General features: G+C 41.7%; 1 protein-coding gene across 2 annotated transcripts in view; it reads right to left on the reverse strand.

Annotated features, from left to right (window-relative positions):
* KLHDC8B (kelch domain containing 8B) overlaps positions 1 to 23,915 on the reverse strand; it is a 75,758-nt gene that overhangs the window by 17,010 nt on the left and 34,833 nt on the right. For both annotated transcript variants that reach the window (XM_070738038.1, XM_070738039.1), the window contains exons 3-5: positions 10,684 to 10,848; positions 7,263 to 7,487; positions 5,011 to 5,112 (exon numbers count right to left, since the gene is read on the reverse strand). In XM_070738038.1, the coding sequence (XP_070594139.1) occupies positions 5,011 to 5,112; positions 7,263 to 7,487; positions 10,684 to 10,848 (492 nt within the window). The remainder of the gene's footprint in view (positions 1 to 5,010; positions 5,113 to 7,262; positions 7,488 to 10,683; positions 10,849 to 23,915) is intronic.

The following is a 23,915-nucleotide window of genomic DNA, read 5'->3' on the forward strand; positions in this document are numbered from 1 at the left end:
CCACCCTCCTTGCCTTTCACAAACTCCTTAAAACTTACCTCTGCTGTCAGGCATGGAGGAATTGAGACACCTCCCCCGGGTCTATACAGTTTATGCCTGGTATGTTTGTGTGTATGTTTGCTTTTTAAGAAGGGCTTTTTAGTGATTTTTAAATTATTAGATTTGTTGTACATTGTTTTATTGTTGCCGTGAACCGCCCCGATTCTGCGGAGAGGGGCGGCATACAAATCTAATTAATAATAATAATAATAATAATAATAATAATAATAACAACAACAACAACAACAACAACAACAACAATATATAGGTGGAAACAGCCAAAATCTCACTCTTGTGTGCATCCTCACCAGGGCTGGGCTACTGCCCTGATTGGGGGTGGGGAGACGCAGTGGGGTAGTGAAAATGGAGCCCCACCCTAGAAGACCCAATTTGCACTGAAAGATGTTGAAAGAAAATGCATAAGCCACGCCCACTGCGGCTTAAAAATTTTTTTGGTAGCCCTTCACTGATCCTCGCATGAGATTTGGCTTGCCACGCATGCGCGGAAGCCAAATCTTGTGGCGAAGGGCGTGTGCGCACCCGCCACAGCCTCCAAGGGAGCTCTGGTAGCAGGTAAGTAGAGCAGCCCTTCACTTGTTTATAGCCAAAACAAAATGCTTTCTCATGGGAACCAAGGACATTCCTGCAGGTGCTCAGAAAGGAGGGAACTGGAGTCACCTAGCAACTGGACAGTATCCTGATTGGACCATAGGACTGATTGTTTTGAGAAACTGACAACCGTGGGAATATTCAGAGTCGGTTTTCACCAGCCTGTGCCAATGTGACATCTCCAATAAACTTATTCTTTGAGGAATTTGTCTGCCTTAGAATTTTGTTTGCTGTGGGTATGTTACTTGGAATCCTAGCACTTTGCTTGTTGGAAGTTGGCTTAGAAGGTTGCCAATGGTGATCCTAGGAGTGTGATCCAGGCTCCTCACTGTCCAACTCGGGTGCCAGCTGCAAAGGCCTCTGGCGCATTACCACATCAGCCTCTGCACTGCTGGAATCAGCCACCAGCTGCACAGGCTGCTGGCAGGCCACAGCATAGCCTGCAATACTGCCATGGTGGCACAGTGGTTAGAATGAAGTATTGCAGGCTAATTCTGCCCCCAGACAGGAGTTTGATCTTGACTGGCTCAAGGCTGACCGAGCGTTCCATCCTTCCAATGTCGGTAAAATAAGGACCAAGAGAGTTGTGGGCAATATGCTGACATTGTAAATCATTCAGAGAGTGTTGTAAAGCTCTAGAAACATAGAAACATAAAAGATTGACAGCAGAAAAGTACCTCCTGGTCCATCTGGTCTGCCTTTATCCTATTTCCTGTATTTTATCTTAGGATGGATACATGTTTATCCCAGGTATGTTTAAATTCAGTTACTGTGGATTTACCAAACCACGTCTGCTGGAAGTTTGTTCCAAGCATCTACTACTCTTTCAGTAAAATAATATTTTCTCATGTTGCTTCTGATCGTGCCCACTTGTTCTTGTGTTCACTTTCCTATTAAAAACACTTTCCTCCTGAACTTTATATGAAGTGATATATAAGTATAACTGTTATTGCTAAGTGCTGTCGCTGTTTCTCCAAGAAATTAACTAAGATTCAAGATTATGGATTTGCTAGGCTGTGCAGTTCAAGAGTTTTGTGTTGATTTTGTCTGCAAGCTCCCTTGATAAGAAAATGTCTCTTTTATTCAGATTTTTATGGCGTAAGTCTATAGACGTTCAACTAAAAGGATAGTTTGTACAACAAATTTAGGCTGTTGCTAGCCCAAGATATCTCAACTCTTAAAAGATTTGGCTCCTGTTAAAATTTCAGCCAAGTCTTTATTTTTAGAAGCAACATTCTCAAATACTTTCTGCACGATTCCTTGATACATGTGCTCAGTTGGAAACTGTAGCTGATTTTATCCTTCTGCTTAGCTGGAATCGGTGTTATTCATGTGCACAGTAATTGGAAGTCTTCACAGTCCTTAAAGGAGGCTTGGAAAGGGATATATCCTTTCCTGCACGTATGAATCATTGTGTATGGATTCCTACACAAGTAAGCCGGCAATTATTGTTCTTATTGATATTGTGATCACTGTTGGTGGAGGTAGATGTATAAAAACACATAACACAGAGTGCATGGCAAGGTTTTAGAAGCAGATGCTCATTGTCACAGCTTAGTTTCTTTCTTTGGGAAGGCAGACTGATGAGATAGTAAAAAGCAGTTCTTCCAAAATAAATCAAATATGAAAAATACAGACTCATCAGCTGTGAATGCCACCAATGGTCCCAATCAAATCTTCTGTTCTCTTTACCTGGACTAGGCTCCAGCCCTTCAAAATCTCTCTGCAGTATAATGTTTCCAAATGTAAAATAATCCACTTGGGGAAAAGGAATCCTCAATCTGAATATTGTATTGGCAGTTCTGTGTTAGCAAAAACTTCAGAAGAGAAGGATTTAGGGGTAGTGATTTCTGACAGTCTCAAAATGGGTGGGCAGTGTGGTCGGGTGGTAGGAAAAGCAAGTAGGATGCTTGGCTGCATAGCTAGAGGTATAACAAGCAGGAAGAGGGAGATTGTGATGCCGCTATATAGAGTTCTGGTGAGACCACATTTGGAATACAATGTTCCCTCGATTTTCGCGGGTTCAAACTTCGCGAATAGCCTATACCACGGTTTTTCAAAAAATATTAATTAAAAAATACTTCGCGGGGTTTTTTTTATACCACGGTTTTTCCCGCCTGATGACATCATATGTCATCGCCAAACTAATATTTTTTGCAAATCAATAACAAAAAAAATAATTATTGTGAATAAATAATTATGTTTATAAATATCAGGATCACTAAGTGTCTTATTCAATGGTGAGTACCAATAATAATGATAAGTAAATTATTGTTAAAGGAATGGGAAATGGTAATTTAGGGGTTTAAAGTGTTAAGAGAAGTCTTGTGATACTGTCCATAGCCAAAAATGGTGTATTTACTTCCGCATCTCTACTTCGCGGAAATTCGACTTTCGTGGGTGGTCTCGGAACGCATCCTCCGCGGAAATCGAGGGAACACTGTACTGTGTTCAGTTCTGGAGACCTCGCCTACAAAAACATATTGACAAAATTGAACGGGTCCAAAGATGGGCTACAAGAATGGTGGAAGGTCTTAAGCATAAAACGTATCAGGAAAGACTTAATGAACTCAATCTGTATAGACTGAAGGACAGAAGGAAAAGGGAGGACATGATCGAAACATTTAAATATGTCAATAGGTTAAATAAGGTCCAGGAGGGAAGTGTTTTTAATAGAAAAGTGAACACAAGAACAAGGGGACACAATCTGAAGTTAGTCGGGGAAAAGATCAAAAGCAACATGAGATAATATTATTTTACTGAAAGAGTAGTAGATCCTTGGAACAAACTTCCGGCAGACTTGGTAGATAAATCCACAGTAACTGAATTTAAACATGCCTGGAATAAACATATATCCATCCTAAGATAAAATACAGGAAATAGTATAAGGGAAGACTAGATGGACCGTGAGGTCTTTTTCTGCCGTCAGACTTCTATGTTTCTATGTTTCTGTTTCCAGAATCTTTCTTGAAACAGACGTCAAATGCTAAAGCTGGGTGTAAAAGTATAAAGACTCTAATATGTCACTAAAATAATGGCACTTCCATGGTTTTAAAAAACTTGCTGCAGAGTCATCATTTGCTGCGCCTACGCTGTTATTAACACGCCCTGCACAATAGCGTAGAAAAATTAAGAGACATTGTTTTGGCTAGAATTAGAAAATTAGACAAGAGAAAAACCTTTTTTTTTAAGGTTTTCAAAAATGAGTAAGAATCTCTCTGACAAATAAGAAGTGAGTGAGGTATTTGAATGAGATAGGTAAGGTTTATTTATTTTAAAGATATAAAAGATCTTTATTTATTCTAGAGATCTATCTTTGGGACCCTTTTCTGCCTCATTTATCCCAGTGGCCAGTTAGGTCCCACAGAACTGGCCTTCTCCAGGTCCAAACGGCTAGACAGTGTCGACCGGCGGGGCCTAGGGGAAGAGCCTTCTCTGTGGTGGCCCCAGGCCCCTGGAATGAACTCCCTCCGGAGATACGTAATGCCCCCTCCCTCCTGGTCTTTCGTAAAGCTTTAAAAACCTACCTTTGCCAGCGGACATGGGGGCCATGAGTGATGAGACTGTCTCCGGCTGATACGAGATACGATTGGATTGGATGAATGTGTATGAGTGTACATGGGGTCTTTTAAAATGTTTTAGTAAATTTTCATATTAATTTTTGAATATATTGTTATATTTAATGTTGTATGCCGTCCTGAGTCGCCTCGAGAAGGGCGGCATAGAAATCCAATCAACAAACAAACAAACAAACAAAAATAACATAACATAACATAACATCTGGCATTGGACCAGAGTACCTCCGGAACCGCCTGCTACCGCACGAATCCCAGCGACCGATAAGGTCCCACAGAGTTGGCCTTCTCCGGGTCCCATCGACCAAACAATGTCGTTTGGCGGAGCCCAGGGGAAGAGCCTTCTCTGTGGCAGCCCCAGCCCTCTGGAATCAACTCCCCCCAGAGATTAGAACTGCCCCCACACTCCTTGTCTTTTGTAAATTACTCAAGACCCATCTATACTGCCAGGCATGGGGGAGTTGAGACACCTTTCCCCCAGGCTTTTTTATATTTATGTTTGGATAGGGTTTTATGTGCTTTTTAATATTAGATTTGTTTTCACTGGAATATTGTTTTTATTATTGTTGTGAGCCGCCCCTGAGTCTTCGGAGAGGGGTGGCATACAAATCTAATAAATTAATTATTATTATTATTATTATTATAACATAACATAACATAACATACCATAACATACCATAACATAACATAACATAAAGATAAAATAAAATATTCCCCAATATTGGGGAATACCCAATGGAAACCATTTCATGCGTTGAGTCAGAATTCCCGGATCAGCAACACTCACCGAGTCCACCAGCTACTATTACACGTCCACCTAGGTGGCCAGCCACAAAGTCAGCCCTTTTGTCTCTCATTCGGATGGCCCGGCTCAGCCGACTCCAAGACCCTAATTGGAAAATTGGAGAGAGAAAGAATTTAGCTTCATCTAAAAGCAGCGGTGTCAAACTCAAGGCCCGCGAGCCACATTCAGCCCACAGGTGCTTGAATCTGTCCTGCAGAGGACCAGCCCACAGTGCCTCTTGCAGTGTTCCGGTGTTCCACCAGAGGGCGCTTTAGGAGCGGAATCGTTGGTCAATGGTGATTGGTTGCTCCGTCGGACAGCTGCCTATTTAAAAAGCTGTCAGGAGCTGTTTTACCTCAGATGTTATTCGTGAGTTGTGTTTAATAAATATGACTGAACCCAGTCAAGGTGCAAAAAAAGGGCAACAAGAATGATCAAGGAAATGGAGCCCCCCCCTTAAGATACCAGGTTGCAACGCCTTGGTCTCTTCAGCCTTGAAAGGCGGCATTTAAGGGGTGACTTGATCGAAGGGTATAAAATCATGCATGGGATAGAAAAGGTGGATAGGGAAAAATTCTTTTCTCTACCACACAATACCAGGACGAGGGGGCCCTCCCTAAAGCTCATAGGTAAGAAAACGAGGGCAATAAAATCTCCTGATTGTATCAACAGTCACCAAGAATTGAACTTGGCCTGACGGCAACTTGAGAGCCATGGTGGTGCAGTGGTTAGAATGCAGTACTGCAGGCTACTGCCATCAGCAGTTCGACTCTTCGATTCTGACTGGCTCACATTTGACTCAGCCTTTCATCCAACCTCCTGCTTATGAGCCTTGGTGGCGCAGTGGTTAGAATGCAGTACTGCAAGTGGCTTCTGCTGACTGCTGGCTGTAGTTTGCCAGTTCAAATCTCACCAGGTTCAAGGTTGATTCAGTGTTCCACACTTCCAAGGTGGGCAAAATGAGGACCCAGATTGTTGGGGACATATTTATTTATTTATTTATTTATTTATTCATTCATTCATTCATTCATTCATTCATTCTTTCTTTCTTTTTTTCCCTTCCTTCCTTCCTTCCTTCCTTCCTTCTTTCTTACTTTCTTTCTATTTTTATGCCGCCTTTCTCCTTACACTCAGGGCGGCTTACAACATGTTAACAATAGCACTTTTTAACAGAGTCAGCATATTGCCCCCATAATTCTGGTCTGTAAATTGCTGACTCTGCTGTCTGTATAAACCGCTTAGAGAGGGCTGTAAAAGCACTGTCAAACAGAATATAAGTCTAAGTGTTATTGCTATTGCTTAGGCAGGAAACCCTACATCACTTCAGACAGATGGTTATCCAACATCTTCTTAAAAACTTCCAGTGCTGGAGCATTCACAACTTCTGGAGGCAAGCTGTTCCACTGATTAATTGTTCTAACTGTCAGGAATTTTCTCCTCAGTTCTAAGTTGCTTCTCTCTTTCATTAATCACTGCTTCTTATTCTACCCTCAGGTGCTTTGGAGAATAGGCTGATTCCCTCTTCTTTGTGGCAACCGCTGAGATATTGGAAGACTGCTATCATGTCTCCCCTGGTCCTTCATTTCATTAAACTAGCCATGCCCAGTTCATGCAACCGTTCTTCATATGTTTTCGCCTCCAGTCCCCTAATAATCTTTGTTGCTCTTCTCTGCAATCCTTCTGAGAAGCAAAGTCAATGGGGAAGCCAGATTTACTTAACTGTATTAGTAAATTAATCAATTAACAACTGCAGTGATTTAACAACTATGGCATAAAATGGGACAAAGTCACTTGTATTTGTATTTGTATTTATTAGATTTGTATGCCGCCCCCCTCCGAAGACTCGGGGCGGCTAACAACAATAAAAAAGACAATGTAAACAAATCTAATATTAAAAATAATCTAAAAAAAACCAATTTAAAAAACCAATCATACATACAAACATACCATGTATAAATTCTATAAGCCTAGGGGGAGGGGGAAATTTCAATTCCCCCATGCCTGACGACAGAGGTGGGTTTTGAGGAGCTTACGAAAGGCAAGGAGGGTGGGGGCAACTCTGATATCCGGGGGGAGTTGGTTCCAGAGGGTCGGGGCCGCCACAGAGAAGGCTCTTCCCCTGGGTCCCGCCAGACGACATTGTTTAGTCGACGGGACCCGGAGAAGGCCAACTCTGTGGGACCTAACTGGTCGCTGGGATTCGTGCGGCAGAAGGAGGTCCCGGAGATATTTGCACCGCTATATCTCTAGTTTACCTTCCTCTAAGTCAAACATCTCCACGGTGTTGACAAAGTGGGGCCGGGAATAGAAGTTATGGGGTCCGGGCTGCTGCAGTCCTCCCAAGCTGAAGAAGCAACCTTCAGCCATGGCACAGCTGGCAAAGGCACGCCGGCTGGGCACGCTGGGGTAGCGCGTCCAGCTTCTCACTTCCAGGTCAAACGCTTCGAAGGCTGTGACGGGCAGCTTGCCTTGTCTTCCCCCTACGGAAATCAGAGACACCATGACTGCAAGCACTCATGAAGTACAAAGCAAAAATGAAGAAATATACAACCATTTCTACTGAATTCCAAAGCTGGGGAAAATACCTTTGATGGCAGAGTCATAATAGCAGCCAAGTTACGATCTTGTGAAAACGAGGCCAAACCCACCAAGCTAAGTTCAGCTTCAAAATGTTTACCATGATCAAAAACAGAATTAACAGATAACAAGAGCTGGAAGGGACCTTGGAGGTCTTCTAGTCCAGTGTTTCCCAACCTTGGCATCTTGAAGACATCTGGACTTCAATTCCCAGAATTCCCCAGCCAGCATTTGCTGGCTGGGGAATTCTGGGAGTTGAAGTCCAGATCTCTTCAAGTTGCTAAGGTTGGGAAACACTGTTCTAGTCCAACCCCCTGTTCAAGCAGGAGAACCTGTATACCATTCCAGACAGGTGGCTATCCAGTCTCCTTATAAAAGCCTCCTGTGATGAAGCAGCCACAACATCTGAAGGCAAGCAATTAATTGCCCTGTGTCAGGAAATTTCTCTTTGGTTTTAGGTTGGTTCTCTCCTTTGATTAGTTTTAGATTTGACTGATTAGTTTTAGAGTAATGTTTGTAGATTTTTTACATTAGTTTAAAATAGCTTCAGATTTGATTTGATTAGTTTCAGAGTAATGTTTTTAGATTTTTATATATTATATTAGAATAGTTTTAGTTTTGATTTGATTGGTTTTAGAGTAATGTTTTCAGATTTTTATACATTATATTAGAATAGTTTTAGATTTGATTTGATTAGTTTTAAAGTAATGTTTTTAGATTTTGTAGATTAGATTAGAATAGTTTTAGATTTGATTCATTAGTTTTAGAGTAATATTTTTAGATTTTGTAGATTAGATTAGAATAGTTTTAGTTTTGATTTGATTAATTTTAAAGTAATGTTTTCAGATTTTGTAGATTAGATTAGAATAGTTTGTTTTGATTTGATTAATTTTAAAGTAATGTTGTTAGATTTTGTAGATTAGATTATATTAGATCTGCCAGGCTGCATTCCACACAATTAATGAGTAGGTGAATATTTCCAAAACTGTCATCTGTAATGGAAATTGTAATGTAATGTAATGTATTTATTATTTATTTATTATTTGGACTTATATGCTGCCCCTCTCCCGAAGGATTCTGGGCAGCTTGCAGCCAAATATAGATAAAATGTAACACAAAACCTACCAAAAACATTTTAAACTGACATTTTAATCTAAATTCAACTATCAAGCATTTAAAACAGTTAAGAAAAAACATGCATGTCTCTTGTGGCCAAATCTGATGGTGTACCATCTAATCAGCGACCCCAGGCCTGCCGGCAAAACCAGGTCTTTACAGCTTTTCGGAAGGCCAGTAGGATGGGGGCAGTCCGGATCACGGAAGGTAGCTGTTCCAAAGAGGTGGAGCAGCCACAGAGAAGTCCCTCCCTCGTGGGCCTGCCAGCCAACATTGCTTAGCTGACGGGACCCAGAAAAGACCAAACCTGTAGGCCCTTATCAGTCGCTGGGAGCTATGTGGTAGGAAACGGTCTCGAAGATAGTCTGGCCCTAAGCCATGTAGGGTGATAACCAACACCTTGAATTGTGCCCGGAGACCAATCTGGAGTCATTGCAGTCTGCGGAGAATTGGTGCGGTGTGGGTCTGAACCAGGAGTATGTAATGTAATGTTGTTCTGTCCAGCTCTCTGGTAGAATCCTCCCGAAAATTCACAGATACAAATTTCAGACACACACACGTTTGAAAATTCAAAACAATGTTCTTTATAATGAAAATTAACTTAAACTAAGCCCTCTTTTTGTATAGCAAAGAGCACTCATCTCCAAACAAACTGGTAATTTGTACAAGTCCCTTATCAGTTCTGAGATACTTAGCTTGCAGCTGTGAGGCAATTCACAGTCCTTCTTCTTTCACAAAGTGAAACACACTTTGCTCTGGTTTAGTTTCAACGCGGGGGGAAATCAGCACACAAAGGTCTAAGTCAGCAAGGCAGGCACGAAACACAACGATCAGATAATCCTCCACAATGGCCAAACCCACAGGCTGCTATTTATAGCAGCCTCACTAATTACCACAGCCCCACCCAACCACAGGTAGCCTCATTTTCTTTGATAATAATCTCTCAGTTGTTGTTGCCTATGCATTGCTCTCCGCATGCGTGGCTGTATCATTAACTCTTGTTCCGAATCCAAGGAGGAGCTAGATAATTGATCTCCTTCTGAGCTGTCTGCCCCACTCTCCTCCTCCCTGTCACTCATGTCTTCTTGGTCAGAGGAGCCTTCATCATCAGATTCCACCGGGAGCAAAACAGGCCTGCGGCATGTGGATGTCTCCCCCACATCCACAGCCCTTGGGGCAGGAGCTGGGCCAGAGCTAACCACAACAAATGTAATGTAATGTAATGTAATGCTATGCAATGCAATGCAACGAACACTTTACGTGACCCTGTAGTTTCTCTAACCCCCACACCTTTTACCTTAAACTGTCTATCATGGACCTTACACGTTTCTTAATAGATCCCTAAGGGGGCGTGCATAAGTGCACCAGCGAGCCTACCGTCCCTATCCTACTGCTCCCATTTGTACATACTCATTTTATGTGCTTATGGCTATGTTTTGCTTCTTTATATCCATTGATTTGTGCTCTTTCCCCCCCCCCCATGTGTTCTGTTTCTTTGCCCTTGTTGACAAATCAATCAATAAAACAAAACAAAATAAAATCTTTTTTCATTCCGTAAAGAATTCCCCAATGCTTATGAATGACTCAAGATCCAGCCACAAAACAGGCGTTAAACATTATGTAGTGATTCCTTGCTGAAAGATAATATGAACCATTATCCTCTAGCACGGTGACGCAGTGGTTACAGTGCAGTACTACAAGCTGCTTCTGCTGATCACCGGCTGCCAGCTGTTTGGCAGATCGAATCTCAGTAGGCTCAAGGTTGACTCAGTCTTCCATCCTTCCAAGGTCGCTAAAATGAGGACTCAGGTTGTTAGGAGCAATATGATGACCCCTGCTGTAAACAAACCATTGTAAGCAAAGACCACCTGTAATTGGAATATCTCCACCTTACCTGGGGCTGGGGAGCTTTTGTGACCAGAGTTTGAAGGTAAGTATAATCCAACTCATCTACAGCCCGGCCCCTTGTGGCGGAATCCTTACCCATTACGTAGATCTTGTTCCCGTGCAAGAACGTAGAAGCCCCGTAGCAAGGTGTCGGCATAGATGGTAAAGACTGCCAATGATCCTTAGCTGGTTCATACATTCGCAGGAGAGCTTGTGGAGACGTGTCAGCACCCATTCCACCTAAAGCATAAACCACTCCATCTAGGAAAAAGGAGAAATGGGTCCATGTAAAAGGGACAAGCAATGGAATTTTTTAAAACAACATCTTGTAAATCCACTGTTGTGAAAATCACAACTGTTAAGATGGATGTCCCTGTTAGCCTTAGAAACATAGAAACATAGAAGACTGACGGCAGAAAAAGACCTCATGGTCCATCTAGTCTGCCCTTATACTATTTCCTGTATTTTATCTTAGGATGGATATATGTTTATCCCAGGCATGTTTTAATTCAGTTACCGTGGATTTACCAACCACGTCTGCTGGAAGTTTGTTCCAAGAATCTACTACTCTTTCAGTGAAATAATTTTTTCTCACGTTGCTTCTGATCTTTCCCCCAACTAACCTCAGATTGTGCCCCCTTGTTCTTGTGTTCACTTTCCTATTAAGAACACTTCCTTCCTGAACCTTATAACATATTTAAATGTTTTGATCATGTCCCCCCTTTTCCTTCTGTCCTCCAGACTATACAGATTGAGTTCATTAAGTCTTTCCTGATACGTTTTATGCTTAAGACCTTCCACCATTCTTGTAGCCCGTCTTTGGACCCGTTCAATTTGTCATTATCTTTTTGTAGGTGAGGTCTCCAGAACTGAACACAGTATTCCAAATGTGGTCTCACCAGCGCCTTTCAATCAATCAATCAACAACCAACCAATCTTGCCTTCCCTCTAATTCCAAGCAGTGGTGGGATTCAAATATTTTTATTATCAATTCTGCAAGTATGGCTTGTTGGGCATGGCTTGGTGGGCGTGCAGGAGAAGGATACTACTGCAAAATCTCCATTTCTTCCCCACTCCAGGGGAAGGATACTGCCTAATCCCCATTTCCTTTTGATCAGCTGGGACTCTGGAAGCAGAGGATAGGGGCGGGACCACTCAGGGGTGGTATCTCCAGGTTCTCCAAACTACTCATAATTTCCGCTACCGGTTCTCCGGAACTGATCAGAACCTGCTGAAACACACCTCTGATTCCAACCCTCTTGTTAAGGAGAATATCTGGCAGAGGGTTTTTTTACCAGCTGGTAAAGTTTGTGTCAACCCTGAAGTGAACCTCGTTGTGGCCATCTTCAAAGCTTCAGGGTTTTCACAAGGAAGAAGAAGGGACAGGGAGGGGGGCAGTGTAGGGTTCCTCATCTCCGGCATTTCCGGTATGGGCACAGGCACATTTGGTGGGTGGGTGTGCATGCATCAGCGTGAGATTTGGCTTTTGCCCATGCGCCGGAAGTGAAATCTTGTGTGAGGTCGCTGAGATTTCACCAACAGCTGCTGATTTCTTTGATTCCGCGCATACACAGAAGCAAAAAAAGCCAAACATCGGCAAAATCTCTCTCTCTCAAGGTTGACTCAGCCTTCCATCCTTCCGAGGTGGGTAAAATGAGGACCCAGATTGTGGGAGCAATAGGCTGGCTCTGTTAAAAAGTGCTATTGCTAACATGTTGTAAGCCGCCCTGAGTCTAAGGAGAAGGGCGGCATAAAAATCGAATAAATAAAATAAAATAAATAAATAAATTTTACTTCCATTTCCGCTACTACATTATAGTGTGGCCTGTACCAGGTGCAGCCCACTACTGGAGGGAGGGGAATAGCTAGCAGGGGAGTTGTAGTCAAAACAAGAATGCTTTCCTGTGGGAACCAAGTACTGTATATTCCAAAAGGCAGCTAGGGAGAGGAGGGGTGGAGTAACCAAGCAACCAGCCAGCACCTCATTGGACAATGTGACTGATGACTTGGGAGAAGCTCCTGAAAACCCAACTAACCCAAAAACTACCGGCAAATGCTACAGAAAGGCAATGCAGCAATTTTACATACCGTAATCACTTTTTATCGTATTTTTAGGCCGATATTACAGCATTATTATTATTATTATTATTATTATTATTATTATTATTATTATTATTATTATTATTATTATTACAGTATTACTATTATTATTATTTAGATTTGTATGCCGCCCCTCTCTGTAGACTCGGGGCGGCTCACAGCAATAACAAAGACAATGTGAAAACAAATCTAATAATTTAAAAAACACTAAAAAACCCATTATTAAAAGCAAACATACACACAAACATACCATGTATAAACTGTATAGGCCCGGGGGAGATGTCTCAGTTCCCCCATGCCTGACCGCAGAGGTGGGTCTTAAGAAGTTTACGAAAGGCAAGGAGGGTGGGGGCAGTTCTAATCTCCGGGGGGAGCTGGTTTCAGAGGGTCGGGGCAGCCACAGAGAAGGCTATTCCCCTGGGTCCCGCCAAACGACATTGTTTAGTCAATGGGACTCGGAGAAGGCCAACTCTGTGGGACCTAACCGGTCGCTGGGATTCGTGCGGCAGAAGGTGGTCCTGGAGATATGCCATCATTCTTCTGATTCTTCCATTGTAGGTCTCCAAATTTAGCTTTCTTATCCCGGCGCCTTCCTTCTCAACTAAACTAACTCTCATAGCCAACCATGGCCATGGGGTTGAAAACCTTCACGTGACTGATCCAAACGACGGGTGAGGTGTTGAATTCAGATGGAAATGAAATTCTTGATCTTTTGGGGATTATGGGAGGTGGGGTGAGGGTGGATTAAGATCTTTATACATAGAATTGCAGGTGACAGATTATGGATCATCAGAATGAGCCCAGATGTTTCTCTGGCATTCAAAGGACAGTTTCTATTAATAAATAACTAGTAGAAAAACTTGAGATCTCTCCTGTGCATGAATTAGAATGCTAATTGCTAGGATTACCACCTTCTTGTTCTCGCTGGCTTGGCTTCCTGCATAATTAAAAGCCCATGTGGGCCTGTTAATGCAGAAGGTGCAGAGTTCGGTCGCAGCCATTCAACGGGGAAGTCAAAGAAATATAATCTTTCAGTCATCAAGCCCATATTTTGTCTTCTATCAAAATAAATCACCATTTGCCTTTCTTATTGTCTGCACTCCTCTAGGGCAGCAATAATAGAAACATAGAAACATAGAAGATTGATGGCAGAAAAAGACCTCATGGTCCATCTAGTCTGCCCTTATACTGTTTCCTGTATTTTATCTTACAATGGATATATGTTTATCCCAGGCATGTTTAAATTCAGTTACTGTGGATTTACCAACCACGTCGGCTGGAAGTTTGTTCCAAGCATCTACTACTCTTTCAGTAAAATAATATTTTCTCATGTTGCTTTTGATCTTTCCCCCAAATAACTTCAGATTGTGTCCCCTTGTTCTTGTGTTCACTTTCCTATTAAAAACACTTCCCTCCTGAACCTTATTTAACCCTTTAACATATTTAAATGTTTCGATCATGTCCCCCCTTTTCCTTCTGTCCTCCAGACTATACAGGCTGAGTTCATTAAGTCTTTCCTGATACGTTTTATGCTTAAGACCTTCCACCATTCTTGTAGCCCGTCTTTGGACCCGTTCAATTTTGTCAATATCTTTTTGTAGGTGAGGTCTCCATAATGGCTCTTGCACATTCTATTTTGCTGTTATTAAGGCAGTTCATATTTTAGAGCCCTCAACGGGAAAACTATTTCAATTCCTTGACTTGTTGCTTTGCTTTTTTCTGATTCAGGCCCCCATCAATTAGCCACAAACTGGAGATGTACCGAAATATTATTTTTATTACTCAAGAAAATAAAAACGGCAGTGCTACCTTAAGATAATAAAACCTGTAGTGCAACACATTTCGAAACAACACGGTGGGGATCCCAAAGGTTCTTTTCCAAAAAAAAAAAGGCAATGGGACTTTCTTGATTTTGTTTCATTTATTTCTTCAGTAAGAACTGAAGAAGCTTCTTGGATGAGAAGCAAAACATTTTCAAGGAAATTAAAACCAAGAAAATCCAATTGCTTTTCGGAAAAGCACCTTTTTGGAATAACAATGACCTGGGCGACTGAGAATCTTCATAGGCAACAAGCTGGAGAAGACTGTTATGAATTCATTTTTTATAGAAACATAGAAAATCTATTTATTTCTCTCTTTAGGTTGGATATTTAGATTCCAAATGCATCAGATGCAACCTGCCTGTCATTAATTATGGGCAATGTTGACTAATACGCAGAAAAAACAATTACTGCCAATTTGCCTTCCATTGAATGACGGTATACTGCTCAAGTTAAAAAGAGGGCCGTGAAAATATTTACTGACCCCTCGCATCCTGGAAATAAATTGTTTCAACTCCTACCCTCAAAACGGACGCTATAGAGCAGTGTTTCCCAACCTTGGCAATTTGAAGATATTTGGACTTCAACTCCCAGAATTCCCCAGCCAGTGAATGCTGGCTGGGGAATTCTGGGAGTTGAAGTCCAGATATCACCAAGTTGCCAAGGTTGGGAAACACTGCTATAGAGCACTGCACACCAGAACAACTAGAAACAAGAACAGTTTTTTCCCCCGAACACCATCACTCTGCTAAAATAAATAATTCCCTCAACACGGTCAAATTATTGGCTGCATTACTATTACTATTAGTCTTCTCATTGTTCCTATCACCCATCTCCTCCCACTTATTAATATATGATTGTAACCTGTTGCTTGTATCCTTATGGTTTATATTAACATTGATTGTTTCCTGATTGCTTATTTGAACCCCATGACTATCATTAAGTGTTGTACCTCATGATTCTTGACAAATCAGTAATATGCTAAATGATTTAGCTTTACTAGATAAATGGTCAAAGCAATGGAAACTGCAGTTTAATGTTTCCAAATGTAAAATAATGCACTTGGCGAAAAGGAATCCTCAATCTGAGTATTGCATTGGCAGTTCTGTGTTAGCAAAAACTTCAGAAGAGAAGGATTTAGGGGTAGTGATTTCTGACAGTCTCAAAATGGGCGAACAGTGCAGTCAGGCGGTAGGGAAAGCAAGTAGGATGCTTGGCTGCATAGCTAGAGGTATAACAAGCAGGAAGAGGGAGATTATGATCCCGCTATATAGAGTGCTGGTGAGACCACATTTGGAATACTGTGTTCAGTTCTGGAGACCTCACCTACAAAAAGATATTGACAAAATTGAACGGGTCCAAAGACAGGCTAAAAGAAGGGTGGAAGGTCTTAAGCATAAAACGTATCAGGAAAGACTTAATGAACTCAATCTGTATAGTCTGGAGGACAGAAGGGAAAGGGGGGACATGATCGAAAAATTTAAATATGTTAAAGGGTTAAATAAGGTTCAGGGGGGAAGTGTTTTTAATAGGAAAGTGAACACAAGAACAAGGGGACACAATCTGAAGTTAGTTGGGGGAAAGATCAAAAGCAACGTGAGAAAATATTATTTTACTGAAAGAGTAGTAGATCCTTGGAACAAACTTCCAGCAGATGTGGTTGGTAAATCCACAGTAACTAAATTTAAACATGCCTGGGATAAACATATATCCATTGTAAGATAAAATACAGGAAATAGTATAAGGGCAGACTAGATGGACCATGAGGTCTTTTTCTGCCGTCAGTTTTCTATGTTTCTATGTTTCTAAATGTATATTTTCTTTTATGTACACTGAGAGCATATGCACCAAAGACCAATTCCTTGTGTGTCCAATCATACTTGGCCAATAAAGAATTCTATTCTATTCTATTCTATTCTATTCTACAGTATATCGAGAGGGCTACATATTACAGTTGAACCTCTAGTCATAAATGCTTCTGACTACAACCAAATCAGGTTCCAACCAAAAAAATTCACAATTTTTTTTCTCGGGCGATTTCTCCTTCTGTGGCTTTTTTTTTTTTGTAAGTGCCAAATTTCCAAAATTAGATTTGGGGTATGACCAAATCGGGTTGGGACCAAAGTTATGGAACCATTTATGGTTGTGACCAGAGGTTCTACTGTACATGCAGAACATGTTCATCTTCTTCCATTGTTGTAGAACATTATTTGACTATTCTAATTCCATAATCTACATAATTGGGAAAGGAATGCTATCCTCTTCCTTTTTTAATCAACAATCAATCCTACGAAATGATCTGATAAATCAATATATGAAAACAACATCTTTTAGATCTTAGGGACTCCAATTCCCACCAGCCTTAGCTAAATGTCAGAAATGATAGCAGATGTAAAGGTAAAGGTTCCCCTTGAACCATATGTGCTAGTCAATCCCAACTCTAGGGGGCGATGCTCATCTCCGTTTCAAAGCCAAAGAGCCAGCACTGTCTGAAGAGGTCTCCATGGTCATGTGGCCGGCATGACTAAACACCGAAGGTGCACGGAACATTGCTACTGCTATGTCCTAAGGAGCTGAGAAGTCTTCACTCCAGTCCGACAGGGAAGTGGGGTAGGAAAATTCTGATTGGTTCCTTGCCAGAATGGCTCCCTATTTAAACCCGCCACTTTTATGCTTTTGCTGAAGTGCTCGCTGTAGCCAAAAAAAGGGCTGAAGTCACTCCACCAGTCTCCTGTCTCTCAATATCCAAACCCAACAGTTACCTTCCCTCCAAAGGTGGACCCTATTTTTCTACTTGCATTTTTACATGCTTTCGAACTGCTAGGTTGGCAGAAGCTGGGACAAGTAACGGGAGTTCACCCTGTTACGTGGCGCTAGCGATTTGAATTGCTGATCTTTCTGATTGACAAGCTCAGCCTCTTAGCCACTTAGCCACCGTGTCGCCATAGCAGAAGATAGCAGGTAAATATACAGAAGCAGTATCTTAACCAATGATTTGAGGTGGATTTGGTTCCAGCAGTAAATCTGGGAAAATCAATAAACAACTAACTTCCCTTCCCTTTCTTTTTCCTTTCTTTTCTTCTTTCTTTCTTTCCTTCTTTCTCTTTCCTTTCTTTCCTTCCTTCCTCTTTCTTTTCTTTCTTTTTCTCTTTCCTTCCTTTTTTCCTTCCTTCCATTTCTTTCTTTCTTTTTTCTTTCCTTCCTTCCTTTTCTTTCTTTTTCTCTTTCCTTCCTTTTTTCCTTCCTTCCACTTCTTTCTTTTTCTTTCCTTCCTTCCTTTCTCCCTCCCTCCATCCCTTTCTTTCTTTCTCTCACCTTCCTTCTTCACTCTTTCTTTCTCCTTCCTTCCTTCCGTTTTCTTCTTTCTTTCTTTCTTTCTTTCTTTTTCCTTCCTTCCTTCTGCTTTCTCCCTTCCTCCCTCTTTCTCTTCCTTTCCTTCTTTCCTTCCTCTTTCTTTCTCTTTCCTTTATTCTTTCCTTCCTTTCCCTTTCCCCCTCCCTCTTTCTTTCTTTCCCCCTCTTTCTTTCTTTCCTTCTTTCTTTCCTTCCTTCTGCTTTCTCCCTTTCTCCCTCTTTCTCTTCCTTTCCTTCTTTCCTTCCTTTCTCTTTCTTTCTTTCTGTCTGTCTGTCTTTCTCTTTCCTTCCTTTCTCTTTTCCCCCTCCTTTCTTTCTGTCTTTCTTTCTCTTTCCTTCCTTTCTCTTTTCCCCCTCTTCTTTCTTTCTTTCTTTCTTTTTCCTTCCTTCCTTCTGCTTTCTCCCTTCCTCCCTCTTTCTCTTCCTTTCCTTCTTTCCTTCCTCTTTCTTTCTCTTTCCTTTCTTCTTTCCTTCCTTTCCCTTTCCCCCTCCCTCTTTCTCTTTCCCCCTGTTTCTTTCTTTCCTTCTTTCTTTCCTTCCTTCTGCTTTCTCCCTTTCTCCCTCTTTCTCTTCCTTTCCTTCTTTCCTTCCTTTCTCTTTCTTTCTTTCTGTCTGTCTGTCTTTCTTTCTCTTTCCTTCCTTTCTCTTTTCCCCCTCCTTTCTTTCTTTCTTTCTTTCTGTCTTTCTTTCTCTTTCCTTCCTTTCTCTTTTCCCCCTCCTTTCTTTCTTTCTTTCTTTTTCTTTCTTTCTTTCTTTCTGTCTTTCTTTCTTTTTCCTTCCTTTCTCTTTCCCCCCTCCTTTCTTTCTTTCCTTCTCTCTCTCTCCCCCCCCATTTATTTTTACATTTTGAAACCACCACCCCATCCCCCACACTGAGGGACTCTTACTTCTTAGCAATGGAAACAAACAATTTGTAGAAGATCCCAAAGACCATATTCCTCATAACTAACTGGGCCCCTTTGTTGTTGCTGTTCAGTTGATGAAGTCATGTTCGACTCTTCACGATCCCACAGACCACAGTACACCAGGCTCTCCTGAACGCCACTCTTTTTCAGAGTTTGCCCAAATTCATGTTCATGGTGACCCCCAACCATAAGTCTAGCGCCAATTCTCCCAACAGAGCTTTAAGCTGATTGGCAGGAAGGTCAGAGGGACCCCCCCCCTTTAAACGCCTGATTGGTCAGACTGTAAAAATATGTTCCAAGGCGCCAGAATAGAAGCTTTAGTTCCTAACACCATGGGAAATTTGTCTTTCACCCCTGCCAAATGGTCATTCGACCCCCAAAGGGGGTCCCGACCCCCAGATTGAGAACCACCGCCATACAACATGGCATCCCACCAACTCACAATTGCTTTAAGACCCACCCTACCCTCGCTGTGCTCCGGTAGACCCTAGCAACTGCCTCACGTGGGTACCCGCTCCTTATAACAAATATAACACAGGAACAACGCTGTGATACCAGGCTATCACAACTAATTATATTCGGCACGTAGTATCCCTGGAGACACCATGGCAACCCAACCGATGCTGCCAAATTCTGTTTCCAGCACGGCCTCGCCATCACCCTACACATAGTAAGGGAGGGTGGAAGTACACGAGAAGGTTTCTACTCCCAATCTGAGAGGAGGGACGCAAAATTATTACCTAGCCAGGTCTAGAATTTCTTGCGGATATTAATTGATTTGCATCTGTTGTTAGCCTCCTTTTCATTAAGTCAGGTTGCCAAATATGACATTAGGAAGATACAAGAGGGTCCCTTGTCTGAACAATCACCTCTAACTCCAGGTCCGGATGGAAACCTACCATGGTGATTTCCGACAATGGCTCTTTTTTTGTTCCACCAAGACAGTAGAAAGGCAGAATCCCTCAGGGAAAAAAAATTCCCTATTTTGGGGCGAGATTTAAAAAGTCAGATAATGATAGAGAGGCATAAGCAGCCAATCTTATTTTAGAGAGTTATGACAGAGATGTTTAAAAAGATAAAACGCCCCGAGAGAAATCACTGCAGCCAATTTCTGGAACCGATCTGAGGTAATTAAATCCTGCGTAATTAAATCAAACAGATGAAATGAATCCGTTATATAAACGCTCCTCTGAACCAGCCATTCAGGCGGCTTCATTCTTTTCCTCGCTCAAGGCATGACAACGGGATAGAAACATAGAAACATAGAAGATTGACAGCAGAAAAAGACCTCATGGTCCATCTAGTCTGCCCTTATACTATTTCCTGTATTTTTATCTTAGGATGGATATATGTTTATATATGTTTACTATACAGGCTGAGTTCATTAAGTCTTTCCTGATACGTTGTTCCAAGGATCTACTACTCTTTCAGTAAAATAATATTTTCTCATGTTGCTTTTGATCTTTCCCCCAACTAACTTCAGATTGCCTCTCTTTGTTCTTGTGTTCACTTTCCTATTAAAAACACTTCCCTCCTGAACCTTATTTAACCCTTTGACATATTTAAATGTTTCGATCATGTCCCCCCTTTTCCTTCTGTCCTCCAGACTATACAGATTGAGTTCATTAAGTCTTTCCTGATACGTTTTATGCTTAAGACCTTCCACCATTCTTGTAGCCCGTCTTTGGACCCGTTCAATTTTGTCAATATCTTGTTGTAGGTGAGGTCTCCAGAACTGAACACAGTATTCCAAATGTGGTCTCACCAGCACTCTATATAGCGGGATCACAATCTCCCTCTTCTTGCTTGTTATACTTCTAGCTATGCAGCCAAGCATCCTACTTGTATTGATACACATGATCGGGGTGTAATATTTTAAAAAAAACTATTGAATAGGGTGAAGAAAATGGATGACTCTGACCAGTAGTGGGATTCCAATTGTTTCAATGCACAAACGCAGCACTCAAAGACTGTCCTTCCCGCCAAAGTGGTACCTATTTTATCTACTCACATACACATAGATTACTAGAGCTGGTAGGGACCTTGAAGGTCATCTAGTCCAACCCCCTGCTCAAGAGGGAGTCCCTACTCCACTTCAGATAGATGGCAGGCCAGGTGGGTCTTGAGTAGTTTGCGAAAGACAAGGAGGCTGGGGGCAGTTCTAATCTCCGGGGGGAGTTGATTCCAGAGGGCTGGGGCCGCCACAGAGAAGGCTCTTCCCCTGGGGCCCGCCAAACAACATTGTTTAGTCGACGGGACCCGGAGAAGGCCAACTCTGTGGGACCTTATCGGTCACTGGGATTCATGCGGTAGCAGGCGGTTCCGGACTTAAACCGAGGCTGCCATTTTGGAAGGCCTCCGTATCTCTCTGCTGCCATCTAGTGGTAACTGCATTTCAAAGCACAGCGCAGCTCTTTTCCTCTCCCCTCTTCAAATCAACTAAAGAGGACGACCATTGAGAGGGGGATGTAATGTTGGAGCCACCCTTTTGAGATTCTTTGAAGGCCTCAGAGAGGGCAATGCGGCCTGCTGCTGCTCGTCTCCCGTTCTTCCTCAACAGGCTTCAAAGAAGGGACTGTCTGTGAACTTGGGCTGAGGGGAACAAAAAGCACTGGACGATTTTAGAGGTGGAAGAATCCCATCGATAACAACACTTCCAAACCCGTAATTTCCTGATTTTTATTTTATAATAATTTGTAATAATCTGCCTCATTCAGGTATCCCAAAGCAGTATAGGTGGCTTTTAACCCGAGCTTTTAATCCTCAGATTGAGGATTCCTTTTCCCCAAGTGCATTATTTTACATTTGGAAACATTAAACTGCAGTTTCCATTGCTTTGATCATTTATCTAGTAAAGCTAAATCATTTGCCATAGGAATATCAACCCTATTGCACACGTTAGAGTCATCGGCAAATAGGCAAACCTTCCCTACCAAACCTTCCCCTATGTCACTCACAAACATATTAAAAAGAATAGGACCCAGAACAGATCCTTGTGGCACACCGCTTGTAACCTGACTCTGCTCAGAATACTCGCCATTAACAACAACTCTCTGGTATCTATATTGAGACATATATTGTCTCATAAATACAGTAACCTAATTTACATTCCAATTTTACTTTTTATTATTCAGTCTGTCTCAATCTTTCCTTTTGCCACTCCCCTCTTACTATCTTGGGTGGCCACTCCACCTCTATTATCTACTTTCTTACACCTTCTCTCCCTTTTTCTATTACCATCTCACCATCTTTCCTTCCTCCTTCCCTATCTCTCCTTCTACTCACCCCCCTTTGTCACCTTCTTTTCTACATTCTTCTTACGCCTTCTAAATTCCTAAATCTAATTCCCTTAGTGGATAATTCTATTTCTATTACATGACAGATTGAACAGCTTCTCTAAATTTACGTCCTTTGTAATCATAGTTCTTCTTTCTTAATTTCATATCTATTCTATTCTATCTTTACTTTAGGTATGTATGTAGTTTGTCTAATGCTGCCTCCTTGGTCTAATTTCTCATGGTCTAATTTCATTATCTGGGTTACACAAATTATTTTCCTCATTTCCTTTCATCCCTTCCATATTAAGTTAAGTGGTTAAATCTTTAGCTATATTCTTTTTCCAACCATTTCATAAAATTTTACCCATACTTTGTAAAATTTTGAGTCCTTATCTTTAATTTTCATTATCAATCTATTCATTCTGCGTATAAAAAGGATGTTGAGACTCTAGAAAGAGTGCAGAGATGAGCAACAAAGATGATTAGGGGACTGGAGGTTAAAACATATGAAGAACGGTTGCAGAAACTGGGCATGGGTAGTTTAATGAAAAGAAGGACCAGGGCAGACATGATAGCAGTGTTCCAATATCTCAGGGGCTGCCACAAAGAAGAAGGAATCAATCTATTCTCCAAAGCACCTGAGGGTAGAACAAGAAGCAATGGGTGGAAACTAAACAAGGAGAGAAGCAACAAAGAACAAAGGAGAAATTTCTTGACATTTAGAGCAATTAGCAACCAGTGGAATTGCTTGTTGTACATTCATTCATTCATTCATTCATTCATTCATTCATTCATTCATTCATTCATTCATTCATTCATTAGATTTGTATGCCGCCCCTCTCCGGAGACTAGGAGCGGCTCACAACACAAAACAATACAAATCCAATGATTAAAACAATTAAAAACCCTTAATATAAAAAGCAATCATACATCTCATATAAGCCATACATAAAACGGAAAACGGTCCAGGGGAATCAATTTCCCCATACCTGACGACAAAGGTGGGTTTTAAGGAGTTTGCGAAAGGCAAGGAGGGTGGGGGCAGTCCTAATCTCCAGGGGGAGTTGATTCCAGAGGGTCGGGGCCGCCACGGAGAAGGCTCTTCCCCTGGGTCCCGCCAGACGACATTGTTTCGTTGATGGGATCCAGAGAAGGCCAACTCTGTGGGACCTAACTGGTCGCTGGGATTTGTGTGGCAGAAGACTGCTCCATTACTGAAGGTTTTTAAGAAGAGATTGAACAACCGTCTGGAATGGTATATAGTTTTCATGCCATAGTTTCCATGCTTCTTTGACTAGAATATCTCCGGAAGTTCTCTTCCAATTCTGTTATTCCGGTAACCTGCCGGTGACTGATCCACAATCATCAAATATTTCAAGGTTCGTAGAAATTTGAAAGCTGGCCTCTTCCACCATAGTCCACCATCCCAAGTGGTACATACCGGTTCTGCATTATTTGTTCATTATTGGTTTGCCTCTGATTGCAAAGGTTAATTGTTTATTCTTTCCCCCTGCTTTTAAAGGACTCGAAACAGCCTTTTCAAAGGCTGGTTCTTCCCATTAGAACTCTCAGAAATTTCCTACTTCTAAGAGCACCAGATCAGAAGCAGCTGGTTTTAAAGCTTTTTAAAAGGCTGCAAGTAGTTGTTGCTGTTTTTAATGTCATACCTAGTGTGCGCATAATTGGCACATGGCTCAGCTGGCACTGCTGGTAGATGGAAGAATAAAGGCATTCAGTTAAGACCACTTTATACTATTTTGATCCTCGCACAACAGCGCGGGGGAGAAAAAGAGGATGAAAATGGCGACTTTTGCCAGATAACATCGCTCAAAACAAGCGATAAAGAAATGCTCTCGGTTTCTGCAAATCCCT

This window comes from Erythrolamprus reginae, chromosome 2, assembly GCF_031021105.1.
Source record: "Erythrolamprus reginae isolate rEryReg1 chromosome 2, rEryReg1.hap1, whole genome shotgun sequence".
NCBI lineage: Eukaryota > Metazoa > Chordata > Lepidosauria > Squamata > Dipsadidae > Erythrolamprus > Erythrolamprus reginae.